The 19,708-nt window shown below is 49.3% G+C and overlaps 1 protein-coding gene across 4 annotated transcripts in view; it reads left to right on the forward strand.

The window, feature by feature from the left end:
* The window catches only part of ZNF541 (zinc finger protein 541), a 401,808-nt gene extending 385,527 nt beyond the window's left edge, over window positions 1-16,281 (forward strand). For all 4 annotated transcript variants that reach the window (XM_063937867.1, XM_063937868.1, XM_063937869.1 and 1 more), the window contains exon 16: window positions 15,910-16,281. In XM_063937867.1, the coding sequence (XP_063793937.1) occupies window positions 15,910-16,063 (154 nt within the window). In that variant the 3' untranslated portion in view covers window positions 16,064-16,281. The remainder of the gene's footprint in view (window positions 1-15,909) is intronic.
* The last annotated feature ends 3,427 nt before the right edge of the window (window positions 16,282-19,708 follow it).

The raw sequence follows: 19,708 nt of genomic DNA on the forward strand, positions 1-19,708 counted from the left end.
TAGGGCAGGCTTGCATTATTACGGTCTGTGTGTATGTTGTTGTGTTTACTGTGAAATATGGGTAAGCACAAACTGTGCAGGATCTGTCACACCAGATTCTCTCCATTATCTAATGACTCTGGGGGTCATTCAGACCCGATTGCACGCTGCAGTTTTTCGCAGCCGTGCGATCGGGTCGGTACTGCGCATGCGCTGCGGCCGCAATAAGCAGGAGCTTCGTTACCCGGCTACAGCCATCGCAAGGCAACGACAAGTACTATGAAGAAAGACTTTGCAGTGGTGAACGCAAGAAGATTGACAGGCAGAAGGCAGATCCGGGCGTCAACGGGGAGTGGTGAGTCCAATGCAGGCGTGTCGAGGCGTTTGGAGGGCGGATGTCTAACGTCAATTCCGGGACCTGACAGGCTGAATGATCGCAGTGGGTAAGTAAGTCCAGACCTACTCCTAAACTGCACAAAATGTTTCTCTTACGTCCTAGAGGATGCTGGGGTCCATATTAGTACCATGGGTATAGACGGGTCTACCAGGAGCCATTGGCACTTTAAGAGTTTAACAGTGTGGGCTGGCTCCTCCCGATATGCCCCTCCTACCAGACTCAGTTTAGAAAATGTGCCTGGAGGAGCCGGTCACAGCTAGGGGAGCTCTACAGAGCTTTCTTAGTAAAAGTTTTTCTAAGAGTTTTTATTTTACAGGGAGGCTGCTGGCAACAGCCTCCCTGCATCGAGGGACTGAGGGGGGGAGCAGTGTCCGACCTGCGGGGTCTGAGCCACTGTCTCCACTGGCTGGACACTGAGCTCCAGAGGGGATAGATCGCTCCCCGCCGCAGGGGAACGCTCACCCCAGCAGCATGCCGCCACCCACTTGCAGAGCTGAAGTGTGGCGAGTGAGTCACCGTCCCACCTAACAAGCGGGGGGTCGGTGTGAAGATGGCGGCTACAGGGTTGGAGCGCAATATTAACTGCGCTCCCGGACGGCTCAGCGGTACCTAGGTGAGGGGCGCCCTGTGCCAGCGCCTGACCCTACACTGACCAAATCCAGCCTGTTGGGGTCTGCGGATCTCAGTCAGCACACAAAACCTCAGGCCAGTATAATCTATGAAGAGTGGGAAGACAGCGCCATTAAGGGGCGGAGCTTCTCCTCAGAGCGGACCCAGCAGCGTTTCAGCGCCATTTTCCTGCCTGCAGTCAGATGCAAGTGGAAGAACAGTCCCTCCAGTCCAACTCCAGCTATCTGTACGGTACCAGGGGGTTGTAGAAGGGAGGGGAGGCTGTATAAGACTGTGTCACCTATTAAGGGGCACAGTCTGCGCTGGTTTAGGGTCTCCCTATACCTGTAATAGCGCTGTGTGGGGGTTGGCTCCAATCTCTGTGTCTCTCTGCCATTCTTGGGGGGGAAAGTCTGTCTGCCCTGTACCCTGTGTGTATGTGGGGTGAGTGGGGTGTATCAGCAAACATGTCTAGAGACTCTGTTTCATATGCTGCAGAGGATTTATCTTCTTAGGAAGATCCCATACCATGTAATCAGGATTGCACTGTTGTAGCACAGATTCCAGCTAGAAAACCGGAGTGGTTAGCCTCTCTTAGGGGGACTATTTCTCAGATTTCTGAGAGGGTTGCAAGAACTGAGCATGCAACTCAGGTATTGCAATTCTCTATGGTTGTATGGTCTGATACTGCTCCCTCAGGGTCCCCTGCGGTTCATTCTCACAAACGTGCACTTGCCAAGATTATGCAGGATGACACGGACACCGATTCTGACACTGCAGACGGTGACGGGATGTGTCGAGGGGGACGGCATCACTTGCTAAGGGGGTGCAGTTGATGACTGAGGCCGTACGCGATGTGTTGCATATTTCTGACACACCTCCTGAGCAGGTAGAAGAGAACTTTTTCACGGACAGTAAGAAGGCCCCTCTCACCTTAGCAGCATCTAAGGAAGTCTCCACCTATGGTTGACGCCTCTGTCAAATCAAGTGGTTTTACCAGTCCCGGGATCTACCGCGTTGAAGGACCCGGCAGATCGCAAGGTGGATGCTACGCTCAAATCCATATACACGGCTTCAGGGGCTATACTGCGGCCTACTATTGCCTGTGCATGGATTTCTAAAGCTATAGCCAGGTGGTCAATCACTCTGCAGGAGGACTTGACTACGATGGATAAAGGTGACGTTGATTTATTTTTACGTAACATTCAGGATTCTGCATGGTTCCTGGTAGATTCCATGAAGGACCTGGGTTCCATGTAGGGAGGCCAATCCCGGGCCGTTTTTTCAATCCCGGGATTCGGGATTGAAAAATGGTCAATCCCGGGATTCCCGGGATTGCAGTAGGGACCAGTGAAGGTTGCAGGGAGCAGCGCTGGAGGGAGGGTGTAGGTAGCGGTGCGGGAGGGAGGGAGGGTGTAGGTAGCGGTGCGGGAGGTAGGGAGGGTGTAGGTAGCGGTGCGGGAGGGTGGGTGTAGGTAGCGGTGCGGGAAGGAAGGTTTTTAATCAGCGGCGCGGGAGGGTTGGTAGCGGTCCTGGAGGGAGGGTGGTTGTAACTAATAACACTTACTACTAGGTGGGTGGCCGCTGCAGCCATGGACACACTGAATGCGGCGGCATTTCAAATGAAGCACCGGCCGCCAGCCAACCAGAGCTGGTGGACAGGCAGCCAATCAGGGAAGCAGCCGCAGCAGTCGCTCCTGATTGGCTGCCGCTGCTGCGGCAGCTTCCCTGATTGGCTGCCGGTCCGCCAGCTCTGATTGGCTGGCGGCCGGCGCTGCATTTGAAGTGCCGCCGCATTCAGCTTGTCCATGGCTGCCGCCCGCCTAATGTTAGTAAGTAATATTACTTACACCCACCCTCCCGCACATGCGCACTGTAATCCCTTGAATCCCGGGATTGGAGGCTCCAATCCCGGGATTCAAATCCCGGCATTTTTGGGCCCAAATCCCGGGATCCCACCGATCCCGGGATTGGCCTCCCTAGTTCCATGGCTGCGGGGATCTCCTCCATGTCCGTCTCGGCTCGCAGAGGTCTCTGGCTGCGCCAATGGTCTGCGGACGCGGAATCCAGAAACAGTGTGGAGGGCCTTCCTTATACAGGTCAGGCTCTCTTTGGGGGGGCACTAGATGCATGGATTGTCACGCTACAGCGGGTAAGTCTCCTTTTCTCCCCTCAGCTGCACCGGCTACGAAGAAGCCTTTTACACCAGCCACGTCACAGTCCTTTCAGCCCGCGAGACCTAGAAAGAACAAGCCTTCGAACACCTTCTTCAGAGGGGGTCGTGCTAAAGGAAAGAAGCCTGCTACAGCTGGCTCCCAGAACCAGAAGCCCACTTCTGATACCCCAAAGTCCTCCGCATGACGGTGGACAACTAGGCCTGGACAGCTAGGCCTGGAGGAAGGTCAGGTTGGAGCAAGACTCCGGCATTTCAGCCACGTCTGGGTGTCGTCGGATCTGGACCCCTGGGTACTGGATATTGGGGGTCATTTCAAGTTGATCGCTAGTGAAAAATGTTCGCTTCGCAGCGATTAAGTGAAAAAGCGACACTTCTGCGCATGCATATGCGGTGCAGTGCGCACGCGCAACGTACTTTCACAATGGCCGATGTGTTTTTACACAAGGTCTAGCGACGCTTTTCATTCGCAATGCCAGCCGCAGAGTGATTGACAGGAAAGGGGCGTTTCTGGGTGTCAACTGACCGTTTTCAGGGAGTGTATGAAAAAACGCAGGCGTGCCAGGAAAAACGCAGGCGTGGCTGGGCAAACGCAGGGCGTGTTTGTGACGTTAAATCCGGAACTGAACAGTCTGAAGTGATCGCAAGCTAGGAATAGGTCTGGAGCTACTCTGAAACTGCACATTTTATTTGTAGCCGCTCTGCGATCCTTTTGTTCGCACTTCTGCTAAGCTAAAATACACTCCCAGAGGGCGGCGACTTAGTGTTTGCACGGCTGCTAAAAACTGCTGGCAAGCAATCAACTCGGAATAGTGTCCAGAAGGTACAGGCTGGAGTTTCAAGATCTCCCGCCTCACCGTTTCTTCAAGTCAGGCTTACCAGCTCTGCTGGCAGACAGAACAATTCTTCTGGAAGCTATCCAAAAGTTGGTGGTGTCCAGGGTCATTGTTCCAGTTCCACCTCATCAGTGGAACAAAGGTTACTATTCGAACCTTTTCGTGGTACCGAAGCCGGATGGTTCGGTACGGCCAAAAATCTTTGAACCGGACTTCCGGTGGGTGGCGCATCCAAGATGGCCACGTTTTAATAGAGCTCTGCTCATACTGGCTCAAATCCATCGCCATCTACCCGTTTTCCAGCTACCCACCTAATCTACCTATACGGGATTGTCTTCCCCACACACAGAGGTACCTGCTGATACCTGTCTTGGAGCGGAGACCTAGACGAGAGCCCCGTTCCCCGGAGTCGGGCCCGTACATGGGCCGCCGCGAGGTGAGTGCCCGCGCTCCCTGACTTGCCTGCCTGTGCTCCCCCACGGAAGGCCACGGACTGCCTGTTGCGCTCTGGCCCGAGCGAAGACTGCTGCTTTACCCCCCCCCCCCCCCCCGGCACGCCATATCTTCCGCGGCGTCCCGGAGCTGCCCGTCGGGTGCCTGGGCTGCGGTCGTGCTGCGGCTGTGGGCGCGGTGAGCGGCGGCTGGACCTCATCGACAGCTGAGCCTGACGGAGACGGGGGTGAGAGACTGAGACGCTCGGAGCTGCATCACCCTGACGGTGACTCACCTACCCCGACGCTTTCCTAGGAGGCTGGCCCTGCTTACACCCGCAGCGGATGGTCCTGCTGCCGAGGCCCCTGCTTACAGAAGTGCCCGTGGCCAGGGACGAATGCTCCCAACGACCCCCCCAGCGCTGTACACCCGCTGATGTCGGCTTCCTACCTTTGAAGACCCGCTGCCACGGCTTGGAGACCTGAGGCTTTGTTGGCCGTATACCGCAATATAGCGGCCGCCTTTCCTGTGCTCTGAAAGGGATCCTGGTGATCTGAGTGGGGACAGCTGCTTATTTTGACCCAGAGGGACGCTGCTGGTGCTTTTTGCCTCTACTGTGACAGCCCCTGGGCCTTGCTGGAGCTCCTGGACGCTACAGAACTGCTGAATATTGGAGTGTGTCTGGTATCATTACCACCTCTGTTCTCATTTTCTTTTTATTGTATTCATTTTATATATTACACTTTCCTCTTATTTTTCCTTTGCCTCTCCTCTCATTTCCTTACTCCTCTGATGCTGCCCTTCTCTCCCTATTCCCCCTCTCATTTCCATTCAAATGCTATTACCGTATATACTCGAGTATAAGTCGACCCGAATATAAGCCGAGGCACCTAATTTTACCACAAAAAACTGGGAAAAATTACTGACTCGAGTATAAGCCTAGGGTGGGAAATGCACGGTGCCGGGGGTTTTCATGCTCAGGGTGTCATGCTCGTTGCCAGGGGTTTCATGCGGTAGGTGTTATGCTTGTTGCCAGGGGGTAATGCTTGTTGCTAGGGTTGTGCCCCCAGTGCCACATATACCCCCAGTGACATATATCTCCCCACAGTGCCAGATAAAAACATGCCCCCGCTGCTTTGCCCCCAGTAGTTATGCCCCTTCTTTACCCCCAGTAGTTGTGCCCCCTCTTTCATTGCCCCCAGTAGTTATGCCCTCTCTTTCTTTGCCCCCAGTAGTTGTGCCCCCTCTTTCATTGCCCCCAGTAGTTATGACCCCTCTTTCTTTGCCCTCAGTAATTGTGCCCCCTTTCTTTGCCCCCTGTTACTGTGCCCCCGTTGCCGCTTACAAACACACAAAACACACACTAAAACAATACTTACCACTGCCCCGCTCCTGCTTCCCGACCGCTTCTTCTGCTGCTGCGCTGCTCCGCTCCGTCTGGCCGCTGCTCCGTCTGTCCACCGCTCCGTCTGGCCGCCCGCTCCGGCGCCCGCTTCCTGGCACCCGATCATGTCTATGGGAGAGACATCATGACGTCTCTCCCATAGCAACGCCGCACAGACACTAGAGGTCAATAATGACCTCTAGTGTCTGTCCCTGGAGCCGGCTGCAGCGGACGCCCACACAGCCCACGGCGTCTGCTGCAGCCGTTGACAACTTGACTCGAGTATAAGCCGAAGGGGGCTTTTTCAGCATAGAAAAATGTGCTGAAAAAGTCGGCTTATACTCGAGTATATACGGTATATACCTTTTTTTTTTCTCTTCACACTGATCCTGTGCAGATTGTTGTAATTTTGCTCACTGGCCTGGTAGACACTGCCACCCTGTGGCCGATTGCTATTATTGTGCATATTATATACCTCGCTGGTACAATATTATTAACTTATACTCTGATTCTATCCAAATCACTTATTACTACTTTTGCCACCTTACGCACAAATATTCTTTTTACATGTAATATTTAATATTTAGATCGGCATTACCTCTTTTATAATATCAGAGTTTGCTGTTAAGTTGCCGTGTTGCTATATAGCTAAGAGGTGTAGGATTTATATTTAATTATGTGATATTTTACATACCCTCTTGGGGCGATATACTTTACGATTTCAGATGTTTCTCATCTGATACTTCTATTTACTGGTGAACAGTGTCCGATCCTCTTGGATCTTTCCTATTAAACATTTCATAATTAATGGAGAGGTTTCTGAACAGAACCGTATCAGAAAATATGGTCAGAAGAAAGTCACATAAGACAGGTGGTTCTTCCCCTTCTCAGTCACAGCCCGTAACAAATTTGGATGGGAACCCCGACCTCACGTCCCAACCTGACACGATCCCCCCAGTGTCCCAAACTGCTAAAGAGATTCTCTCGGTGCTAATGCCCCATATTGATAGGAAATTAGACGAATTTAGAGATTCATTTCAGTCCGCCCTGCGAGAAGTGGCTTCGAATACCTCGAGAATATCGGAGGTGGAGCAGAGAGTCAGTGATCTAGAGGACACGGTCCACAACGTGGAGTCCTCGGCTGACTCGTCCATTGGCATGATTCGGGAGCTCCAAGACAAGCTAGATGAACTAGAAAATCGAAATAGGAGAAATAATCTTCGCTTTGTTGGTATCCCGGAACATGTCAAACCTTCCCTATTGGGTGACTTCCTGGCCTCTCAATTAGTTCCTGCTCTCCATATATCCGACAAGATGGAATTCCCCCAGGTTGAAAGGGTTCATAGGGTGGGGGCTGAGCGGGAAGGTCCTAATCCCCCTCCAAGGCCGGTGGTGCCCCGTTACTTTGATTATAGGACGAAGGAAATAATATTACGTGCATATAAGAAAATGGGCAAATTAGTCATTGAAGGTACCCGTATATTGATTTTCCAAGATTTTTCAGTGGCGGTCACCCAAAAACGCAGAGCATTCTCACCTGTTTGCAAATTTTTAGTAGAATCGCAAAAACGCTTTGCCTTGCTTTACCCTGCCAGACTGAGGGTCACTGATAATGGCCGCACTCTTTTCTTTGATGACCCAGAAGAGGCCCGCAGGCATTTTCTGTCCCCCCTCTCCCTACAGAGTTCACCAGTAACGCTATCCCAGAGATCTCCCAATCGCTGAATGGGTTTGCGAACACAAGTATTGTTTATGTACTTTTACACTGTTCTCAATTTAGCGATGGGGGACGAGGTTCTATTTTCTACTCGCCCCTCTTCAGTTAACAGTTAATATGTTATTACTTAGGAGAATGGCTCTCCACATTCTGTTTACTGTTTGTTTTTTGTTGATTCTAAGAGTTGGTTGCAGTGTTGTCACTGTGATCCTCCAGGAAAATTTTTGGTATGAGAAAACTCAGAAAAGGTTATTGAAGCATGACTTCTTATTTCTTGATAATTGTGATATGTTTAATCTATTATACTTACAAATGTTTATGTTGTATTTGGGCTGTCCTCCGCTTGCTGGGACGGGGGACCCCACCATGCATTGATGGGACCGTGTGGTGGACCTACCGCAGTGAAATCTGGGATTGGATGATGGCAAGTAATATACATAATTTGCCGTACCTACCTCCCCACGACTCGATTAAATGCCTATCATGGAATGTAGGCGGGCTCAATACCCCCATTAAGCGTCACAGGGTCTTATCCCATCTTAAGAAATTCAGTCCAGACATCATTTTCCTACAAGAAACCCACTGGAAGGAAGGTGATGGTTCCTCCCTCCGCGCTGGCTGGTTAGGTGATTGTTTTTCGCCCTCATTTGTAAACAAGACCAGAGGGGTGGCTATCCTTTTTGCACGACACCTCCCATACACCATTTTAAACATTGTCCCGGATCCTGATGGTCGATATTTACTGATAGATGTTAAGATTGGAGATGCCACATACACTCTTATGAATATATACGCTCCCAACACTCAGGTGTCCGAATTTTTGACTAAGGTAACCTTCCTGATACAACAGCGGGAGGCTTTTCCATTAATACTTGGAGGGGACTTCAATACGGTGCGTGATCCGACCCTGGATAAAACTCCAATCCCGTCCAACCGACATTCTCCTATCTGGTCTCTAGTGAAATTTATATTGGGGCTCCAAGTGACTGATGTTTGGAGACTTTTTAATCCATCAGATAAATCCTTTACTTTCCATTCGGGGGTCCACCGCACGGTCTCTCGCATAGACTGTTTTTTAGTGGCGGACTCCCTAATTTCCGAAGTGACTTCCGCAAATATTGCTGAGATTCTGGTTTCGGATCACGCGCCGATTGGATTTTCATTTAGGATGCCACGCACAGGTCCCACACACCGCACCTGGAGATTTCCTGCATATTTATTCCAAACAGAAAAATTCAAGGAATACTTGAAACGTAACTGGCTAGACTATGTAGACAACAACATCACACACTGGAATGACCCGGTTCTTTTCTGGGAAGCATCGAAGTCTGTGATGCGTGGTAGTATCATCTCATACGTATCTGGTCGCAATAAGATTCAAAAAGACCAATATCGCTCCCTCTCCCATAAGGTGCAGACTACGTTTGCTGAGTATGTGGCAGACCCCTCGGAGGAAAAATTAATTATATACAATCAGGCTAAATCTATATTGGAAAACTTTTTACTTTCCCAGGCTCAATCGCGACTAGACTACACGAAAAATAAATATTACAGATGGGGTGCCAGGACGGGACGTTTATTGGCCTCATTAACTAAAGGCTATAAGCGAAGAAACCATATTGTTTCCATTAAAGACACTAGGACTTCTCTTTGTCTGACACGAACCTCTGACATATCAAAGGCCTTTCTGTCTAGAGGTACCCGCCAGGGCTGTCCTTTATCTCCCTTACTTTTTAATTTGTCCCTCGACCCTTTACTCCGTATAATTGATTCCTGGCCCACCCTGAAGGGTATTTCGGTTGGCTCGGTGGAAGTAAAACTCACTGCATTTGCGGATGATGTTCTGATTCACATGTCTAATCCTAAACATTCCCTCAGGCCATTGCTGGAATTGCTTGACAGGGTGGGATCTCTCTCTGGCTTTTTCATTAACTTTGAAAAATCTAGTGCACTCTATCTGAAAAAGGGCTTTTATAGACCTTTGTGGGCGACACAATTACCTTTAAACTGGACTAAAAAGAAACTTCCATACCTGGGAGTTCTTCTCCCCAAGAACATTATAGACCTTTATGATGTAAATATTGGGAAAACACTTTCAAAACTCACCAGGGATCTCGAGGCGATGGTACACTTGCCACTTTCCTTTTTAGGAAGGACGAACATAATTAAAATGATATACTTCCCAAAACTCCTTTACCCACTACAAGTCCTCCCCCTTCTGCTTTCTAGACAAGATCTCTTACAAATAACGGCGGCCTTTAGGAAATTTATTTGGAACAACAAGCGGGCGAGAATTGGTCTATTTAAACTAGGTCAGCCTAAAACCAATGGGGGAGTTAACTTTCCAGACATTCTGACGTATAGTTATGCTTCCCATGCTCGTTATATCAAAGACTGGTTGTCTAGTACCCACACTTACGCTGACTCACTTCTCGAACAAAATTTCATTCCGCATGTGTCCTTGGTAGCTTTTCTACACCTGACTGACGCCGAGATTTCCTCTGATTTAAAGATTAATCCCCTCTTAATGACTACGAGGAAAGTTTGGCTGTCTTTGAGACATAAATACAAATTACATAAACATATATCTATCCATTTGCCTTTGTTACGTAATCCGGGTTTTCAAAATGGAGAGGCCGCTTCTTCTTTTAATAACTGGACATCTTTAGGAATTTGCAACATAGGCCAGCTCATTAACCCTAGATCCCATAAACCACTAACATATGCGGAGGCCTTATCTAAATACCCTTGTATTGGCCCCCAGAACTTTGCTTTCTTTCAAGCCCAACATTATGTCAGTAAAATTTCCAGACTAATACCTCCAACTGATTGGGGAAATCAATTAGACCAAATATTAATGCGACCAGAACAATCCAAAGGGGCTATTTCATTCTACTACAAACAACTCCATACCACACTAGATCATTCTCTATATAAAACTGGTATAGCCCAATGGTTGGAACACTTTCCCAACTTAGATGTAGATGGGTTACTGCACATGTTACATTTTTCAATAGCTACGTTCCCAGCTGCTAAATACACAGAAATGTACCTTAATATCTTTCATAGATCTTATATTTCTCCACACAGGGGTTTCTTGATAGGCCTATTAGCTGATCCTTCTTGCCCCAAATGTGGCCATCATTCGGCTGATCTTTATCACTGTTTCTGGGCCTGTCCACTTTTAAGACGGTTCTGGATAGCAGTATGGCGCTTTGCCTCCCAACATTTAGTGAATTACATTCCTCTTACACCGGAATGGGCCATATTTGGCGTCACACCCCCTGGTATCAGAGTTCCCAAACCTGTTAAAAAATTGTTGTTGGCAATCTCATCGGCAGCTAGGAAAGCTGTCTTGCAAATGTGGGTCCATAGCTCTGCTCCGACACTAGAAATGTTTAGAGACAAACTATTTTTCATTTGTCATATGGATTGGCTGGAGGCCTCACTTCAAAAAGAATCTCGCACAGAATCATTTTTCGCAACATGGGAAAGTTTTATTGAAACACTTCCTACTCACACTAAAGAGGCCATTAGTCTATGTTTTCGCAACACACTCTGGTATGAAACCAGGATTTTTCTTAGTGACCCTCCCATCGCGTTTGATAGCGCTGATTAGTGGTTATGCCGTGTTCCTGTCTCTCTGTAGGTCTATGGAGCATTTACAGATGTTGCTTGGTACCTTATAATATTGTACAAATTGCCCGCATTTATGTTCCTCCTTGCGCCATGTACTATATTATGTGACTGATATGTTATGTCTTTTTTGTTTTGTTTTTCTTTTTTTTTCTCTTTGATTATCGCTACTTTATTTAAAGAAATGCTTCAATAAAGAAAGAAATGTTTAAAAAAAAAAAAAATCTTTGAACCCCTGCCTCAGGAAGTTCAAATTCAAAATGGAGTCTCTGAGAGCTGTCATCTCAGGTATGACGGAGGGGGAGTTCCTGGTGTCTCTGGACATCAAGGATGCGTACCTCCACGTTCCCATCTGGTCTCCACATCAGGCATATCTCAGGTTTGCACTGTTGGACGATCACTATCAGTTTCAGGCACTGCCGTTTGGCCTCTCCACGGCACCGAGGGTTTTCACCAAGGTGATGGCGGAGATGATGGTTCTCCTGCGCAAGCAGGGGGGGGGGACATAATTTCGTATCTGGACGATCTCCTGATCAAGGCGTCGTCCAGGGAGAAGTTGTTGTGATCCATTGCTCTCACGACACATCTGCTCAAAGAGCACGGTTGGATCCTGAACCTTCCGAAGTCTCATCTGGAGCCGACAAGGAGGCTGTCTTTCCTGGGAACGATCCTAGACACGGAAGTGCAGAGGTTGTTTCTGCCGGTGGAGAAAGCATTGGTGATTTAATCAATGGTCCGGGATGTTTTAAAGCCTACCCGGGTCTCGGTTCATCAGTGCATCCGCCTTCTGGGGAAGATGGTTGCCTCCTACGAGGCTCTACAGTATGGAAGGTTTCATGCTTGATCCTTTCAGCTGGATCTCTTGGACCAGTGGTCCGGATCTCACCTACACATGCACAAGAGGATCCGTCTGTCTCCGAAAGCCAGGATTTTGCTCCTCTGGTGGATACAACTGCCTCACCTTCTGGAAGGCCGAAGGTTCGGGGTTCGTACTGGATCCTTCTAACGAAGGATGCAAGTCTAAGAGGTTGGGGAGCGGACGCTCAGGGGGAAACCTTCCAAGGAAGGTGGTCAGATCAAGAATCCCTTCTCCCGATAAACATTCTGGAGCTAAGAGCCGTGTACAACGGCCTTCTGCAAGCTGCACACCTTCTACAGGATCGGGCTGTTCAGGTGCAGTCGGACAACGTGACCACAGTGGCCTACGTAATCCGCTAAGGCGGAACGAAGAGCAGAGCTGCCATGTCAGAGGTGTCAAAAATCCTCCTCTGGGCAGAAAGGCACGCGGTGGCGATGTCAGCAATCTTCATTCCTGGTGTAGACAACTGGGAAGCAGACTTCCTCAGCAGACACGATCTCTATCCAGGAGAGTGGGTCCTCCATCCGGAGGTGTTCGAGGAGGTAATCGGTTGGTGGGGGGTTCCTCACATAGACATGATGGCCTCCCGCCTCAACAAGAAGCTGCGGAGGTACTGTTCCAGGTCGAGAGACCCACAGGCAGTGGCGGTGGACGCACTCGTAACACCGTGGGTGTTCACGTCAGTGTATGTGTTCCCTCCACTTCCTCTGATACCAAGAGTTCTTCAACTGGTAAGAAGAACGAAGGTTCTGGCAATCCTCATTGCTCCGGACTGGCCAAGGAGGGCTTGGTACGCGGATCTACTGGATCTTCTACTGGAAGATCCAAGGTCGTTGCCTTTTTGGAAGGATCTGCTACTGCGGGGCCGTTCGCTTATCAAGACTTACTGTTTGACGGCATGGCGGTTGAACGCCAGATCTTAGCTCGGAAGGGTATCCCGAGTGAGATCATTCCTACCCTGATACAGGCTAGGAAGGGGGTAACGTCTAAACATTACCATCGCATTTGGAAAAAGTATGTTTCTTGGTGTGAGGCCAAGAAGTTTCCTGCGGTGGAGTTTGAACTTGGACGTTTTCTCCTTTTCCTGCAAGCAGGGGTGGATATGGGACTGAGATTGGGCTCCATCAAGGTCCAAATCTCTGCTTTGTCCATCTTCTTCCAAAAACAATTGGCTGTCTTCCCTGAGGTTCAGACCTTTTTGAAAGGGGTTCTGCACATCCAGCCTCCCTTTGTGGCGCCAACGGCACCCTGGGATCTTGATGTGGTGTTGCAGTTCCCGCAGTCTGCTTGGTTTGAGCCTCTACAGGAGGCTGATCTCAAGTTTCTTACGTGGAAGGCGGTCACTTTGTTGGCCTTGGCTTCTGCACGTCGCATGTCGGAATTGGGGGCTTTATCTTGTAAAAGCCCCTATCTGATCTTCCATGAAGACAGGGCGGAACTTAGGACTTGTCCACAGTTCCTGCCTAAGGTTGTATCGGCTTTCCATATCAACCAACCTATTGTGGTGCCAGTGGCTACTGACTCCTCAGTTGCTTCAAAGGCCTTGGATGTAGTGAGGACTTTGAAGATTTATGTGAAGAGGACGGCTCGTCATAGGAAAAGTGAAAATTGGGTGTCCTGCTTCTAAGCAGTCGATTTCACGCTGGATCGGGTTCACTATCCGGCATGCTTATTCCACGGCAGGATTGCCTTGTCCAAAATCTGTGAAGGCACACTCTACTCGTAAAGTGGGCTCTTCCTGGGCGGCTGCCTGGGGTGTCTCGGCTGTACAACTCTGCCGAGCAGCTACTTGGTCTGGGTCGAACACGTTTGCCAAGTTTTACAAGTTCGATACTTTGACCTCTGATGACCTCCAGTTTGGTCAAGCAGTGTTGCAGGAGCCTCTGCGCTCTCCCTCCCGTACTGGGAGCTTTGGTACATCCCCATGGTATTAATATGGACCCCAGCATCCTCTAGGGCGTAAGAGAAAATAGGCATTTGGTTACCTACCGGTAAATCCTTTTCTCGTAGTCCGTAGAGGCTGCATAGTTCTGTACTGCCTGGTTCCTAGGTAAGTTCTGCGTTATTTACTGTTTCAGCTGTTGCTGAGTTGTATCGGCATGTTAGCCGGATTTGCCTGTTGTGTGAGCTGGTATAAATCTTGCCACTATCTGTGTAATTCCTTCTCTCGAAGTATGTCGTCTCCTCGGGCTGGCTTCTCAGGCATAAAGGGAGGAGCCAGCCCACACTATTAAACTCTTAAAGTGTCAATTACTCCTGGTAGACCCGTCTATACCCCATGGTACTAATATGGACCTACGGACTACGAGAAAAGGATTTACCGGTAGGTAACCAAAATCCTATTATCTGGAGGCGATATGTCTCTTGGTGCGAGGAACGCAAGTATCCGCCTGCTGAATTTCTCTTGGGACGTTTCCTGCAGGCTGGTGTGGATAAGGGCTTACGTCTGGGTTCTAGATTTCATCCCTCTCCATTTTCTTTCAGAAGAAATTGGCAGCATTGCAAGAAGTTCAGACCTTCTTGCAAGGGGTGCTCCATATACAACCACCTTTTGTGCCACATCCGAGATTTGGATGTGGTGTTGAACTTTCTACAGTCCTCCTGGTTTGAACCTCTGATGACAGTAGAAGACAAGTACCTCACGTGGAAGACGTTGATGTTACTGGCACTGGCTTCTGCTCAAAGTGTCTCGGAATTGGGGGCCTTATCGTGTAAAAGCCCCTACTTGGTCTTTTATGTGGACAGAGCGGAGCTCCGGACTAGACAGCAGTTCCTGCCGAAGATTGTCTCCGCGTTCCACCTGAATCAACCTATTGTGTTTCCGTCCAGTTCGGATGCTTCTGCTCCTCCGGAGACCTTGGATGTTGTGCGTGCTTTGAAGATCTATGTCAGGCGCACAGCTCGGGTCAGAAAGAAAGATTCTTTGTTCGTGCTCTATGATGCGCAGATAAAGGGTTGTCCTGCTTCAAAGCAGTCCATTGCTCGTTGGATTAGGCTTACTATCCAGCAGGCCTATGTGTCGGCAGCCTTACCTGTTCCTAAGTCTCTAAAGGCCCACTCTACAAGATCTGTGGGCTCTTCCTGGGCGGCTGCCCGTGGAGTCTCGACCCTGCAACTATGCCAAGCTGCTACCTGGTCGGGGAAGAACACTTTTGTGAAATTCTACAAATTTGATACCCTGGTCAAAGAGGATACCCAGTTTGGGCAAGCGGTGCTGCAGCAGTTTCCGCACGTTCCCGCCTGTTCTGGATGCTTTGGGACGTCCCCATCGTACTAGTTCTTCCCAATATCCCTCATGGATGCTAAAGAAAATAGGATTTTAATACCTACCGGTAAATCATTTTCTCATAGTCTATAAGGGATATTGGTCGCCCGTCTCAGTGCGTTGACTTTTCTGCAGATTCTTGTTCTGTAGTTACCTGTTCAGCTGTTGCTGTTGTTGTTACCAGCCATTGCTGGTTGTTGTATGGTTGTGGTGTGCTGGTGTGTAAACCTCACCACCTTTTGTTATCTTGTTCCTTCTCTCATATGTCCTTTCTCCTTCGGGCACGTTTTACCTATAACTGCCTGTGGGAGGGGGCATAGAGGGGAGGAGCCAGCACACCCAGTTGAAGAAATTTAAAGTGCACTGGCTCCTTTGGACCCCGTCTATACCCATCGTACTAGTTCTCCCCAATATCACTTATGGACTACGAGAAAAGGATTTACCGGTAGGTACTAAAATCCTATTTTTCGGAATTTCTCAGTTTTGGTCTCAGGGTACCATGAAAAAATTTGATTGTCTAGGGCGCCATTGTTTATATAGATTTGGGAACCACTGACATAATCTGCAATCAGCTTCTTGCAGCATCAATACAATGTGATAATTCTGTAACCTTTCCTCTTAGGGTGTTTGACCGGGTGAAGAGCAGGAACGCTCATATGAAGCGACATCGGCAGCAGGAGAGAGCACTTTACTTAGCTCATAAAAGACAGTGGATTCCCAAGCAGGTTCCAATCCCATGTGACAGAACTCCTATAAAAGACTGTCATATGCTGTAGACAAGCGGAGGAGTAAAGCACTGCGAGGAGCAGTGTTCAGTTTATCGTCAGAGTACAATTTTATCGTTCACCTAAATCTTGATGTTTCGGTGTGTAAAACAATCACCTTTGTGGCTAAAACCAAGCATCTTCACTTTAAAAATGTTTTCGTTTTCAAAAAAATAAAATTCTTTTTTTTTCATTAAAAGTTTGCGCAATAAAAGATATTGCTAAAAGTACTGGATGTGTTTTTATGTTTTATTTATACAAAGACAACACAGACTGCATTCACCCAATGACAGGCAGCCACATAATCAGGAGCAGAAGATTGTGGTGTCAACACACTTCTATATTATAGCAAAAATACCTACATCCTTGTTCTTTATCACAACATAAAAATGGCCGCAGTCTCCAGGAATAGAATGGCTTTATCAGAAAACTCCATTCAAAACGTACACTCTATGGGCCTAATTCAGATCCCGAAGTATCTGAGGCACATGGCGTAAAGTACCGATGTTCACATACGCCGGATCCATTGGATGCACTGCGGTTAGTGATTGACAGCTTGCAACTGTTTTGGGGCGACAATGGCTGCCACTTCTCAAAACGGAGGTACATCACCTGCGTTTTGGGGGAGTGCCAAGGCCAGTATCTCCGTCGGAAGAGTCCAGCATTCACCAGCCAGGCGAAAATGGCGAATCGGGCTGCCGTAGCCAGCGGTGAAACGCCTCGGCAACAGCTGATTCACCCCTTTTGTAGCTCTCTCTAAAGATGACACAGGGATAGTCCATGCCACTGGGCCAGAGAGTTGAGTAACAGGATCAGTGTTCACACATGGGGGGCCAAACGGTAGTAGAACTGTCTCCCCATGCTTCCATATTCCAATTCACCAACACTTCAGTATTTCTGCATGTATTTGCTGCCCGTAGGTGCCCAGTCACACATTACCGGTTTTCATCCACACGATGAACACTAATGAGGTCTCCCACAGTGCGCATGGTATGCACTGAATTTTTAATCTAAAAAAAAAACAGCTAAGTATTGCTGTGGGCAAGAAACCCCCACATGTGTAACACCCAGTAACATGCAATGGATAGCCTCCAACCTGACTCTCTAACAGTGGCGGAGGGTCTGGTCAGGAAGGAGCGCTGCCTGCAGGCCGGTAGGGAGTGATGGGGGAGGGGACGGAGTGCTGAGTGGACACACACACAGAGGGCACAGGACGCCGTGTCTGCTGCAGCTGCTGACTGCACCCCGGCGCAGGCTGCAGTCATGGGGACTTCCGGAGGGGAAGGCTAGAGTGCACTGTAACCATAGATATGAGCACATGGGGGAGGGGGGGGGGGGCAGGTTATCTGCACAGTAAAGGGAGAATAATGGAGTAAGGAGCCGGGCTGAAAGCGCTGAGCTGTCTTGGTGAAGTTAATCAGGGCAGAGATATCCCTCAGTGGGATTCACCCTCCATCTTGGTACACTGGTCATTTTGGAGCCAGTAGCAGGAATGAGGAAGAGACCTGTGCCTCTCAGGTACTGTCATGTTATTGTGCATCTTTCCTGTGGCCATTGTGGCGCCTTTCTCAGTACACCATAGGCCAGAGACAGGCCGACCCTCCTCACCTAGCAGCAGTCCTGCCTCTGCACCAGGTAACTGCTGTATCAATCACACTGGTCCAGTTCCACCCACCCTGCACACATCACACCCGGGGCGGGATGCAGAAAACCTAAAAATGTGGCCAAACCTCTGAAAATGCCTTTTTCTGACGTTTGACTGTTTCTCTAATGTCCTTGTGGATACTGAGGAATAGTAGATTACCATGGGGTATAGATCGGGTCCACTGGAGCCTGGCACTTTAAGAAATTAATAGTGTGTGCTGGCTCCTCCCCTCTACGCCCCTCCTAGCAGACTCAGTTTAGAAAAATGTGCCCAAGGAGCCGGGTGCATTCTGTTGTTCTCCAGAGAGTTTTCTTCAGAAAGGTATTTTAGTTTATTATTTTCAGGCACACTGGTTGGCAACCAGTCTACCTGCATCGTGGGGCTTAGGGAGGACCAAGCCAACTTCCTAAAGAGTTAATGGCTCGTATCCCCGCTGACAGGACTCTGAGGTGCTGATCTCACACCCCTCAGGTTTGAGCCCACACCAGCAGCATGCCGCCACCCCTAACAGATGCTGAAGACGCGGTGCAGTGAGTAATTCGCCGGGTCCTGGGTTAGCGGGTCCTCACCGCAAAATGGCGGCATAGAGGGACAGTGTTCACCCAGCTATGGGCTGCGGTGCCCACTGAGTACCCACACTGGCAATTTAACATAAAAAGGGTTCCACACTCATTTTTATTATACACTGCTCAAAAAAATAAAGGGAACACTAAAATAACACATCCTGGATCTGAATGAATGAAATATTCTTATTAAATACTTTGTTCTTTACATAGTTGAATGTGCTGACAACATAATCACACAAAAATTATCAATGGAAATCAAATTTATTAACCCATGGAGGTCTGGATATGGAGTCACCCTCAAAATTAAAGTGGAAAAACACACTACAGGCTGATCCAACTTTGATGTAATGTCCTTAAAACAAATCAAAATGAGGCTCAGTAGTGTGTGTGGCCTCCACGTGCCTGTATGACCTCCCTACAACCCACACAAGTGGCTCAGGTAGTGCAGCTCATCCAGGATGGCACATCAATGCGAGCTGTGGCTAGAAGGTTTGCTGTGTCTGTTAGCGTAGTGTCCAGAGCATGGAGGCGCTACCAGGAGACAGGGTTATCTAGAATAAGTGTGATGTCTTTATTATACTGCACTGTGTTTTTCTCTCTTTTCTGTGTTTGTTGCAAAAGCATGTCTACCAATAAGTCTGTGTGTACTGCATGCAAGGCTAGGTTTACACCCTCCTCACAAGCAGGGCCGGATTAACAATGGGGCGGATGGAGCTGCAGCTCCAGGCCCCCCATTGAAAATAGGCCCACAGCTTGCAGCAGTGAAACCCCATAACTGCCGGCATTACAATGAGTCATTGTATGTTGCAGTCGCCGGCAGTACATCACCCGCCGAAAGTCTCAGTGCCCTAGTCTGTGTAAATATACACTGAAATCCCGACTGAAATGGGAGGAGGAGCTGCTGTCCCCTCGAGCACCTCCTCCCGACCAGTAGTGGACGGTGCTGCTATGCTGCACAGTGACGCGCCACGACTGCCCAGCCATCAGGGGTGGAGGAGAAGACGCTCGCCTCTCTACTCACAGCTCCTCCCCCTCCCAGACTAAAGTGCCGCAGATGAAGACAGCCCGGCCGGATGAGGAGGAGGGGCTTCTCTTAGATCCTCCCCTTTTCTGCTGGAGGAGGCGGCACCGCATGGGCATCGCAAGCAGTGGCGGGCTGGCCTCGGGAGCATGATGCCAGCTGCCCTCCGCCAGTACAAATGAATTAGTTTAGTGTGCTCCCGGCAGCCCGAGGGGGCGGGGTTTCGGCCGGGGGCGGAGTCACCCGGATCACAGGCATCTAGGCTGTATATTGCCTTGTACTAGTGCCACCACTACAGCTGCTGCTGCTGACATTGGGGCTGTACAGAGGCTGCAGCTGTGGCTGGATATGTGGTACTGTTCTGCAGCTGTAGCCTCTCACTGATGTCACTTTGCTGCTGCTCTCCAGAATTAGATGGACACCTA

Source organism: Pseudophryne corroboree, chromosome 8 (genome assembly GCF_028390025.1).
Source record: "Pseudophryne corroboree isolate aPseCor3 chromosome 8, aPseCor3.hap2, whole genome shotgun sequence".
NCBI classification, from domain to species: Eukaryota; Metazoa; Chordata; class Amphibia; order Anura; family Myobatrachidae; genus Pseudophryne; species Pseudophryne corroboree.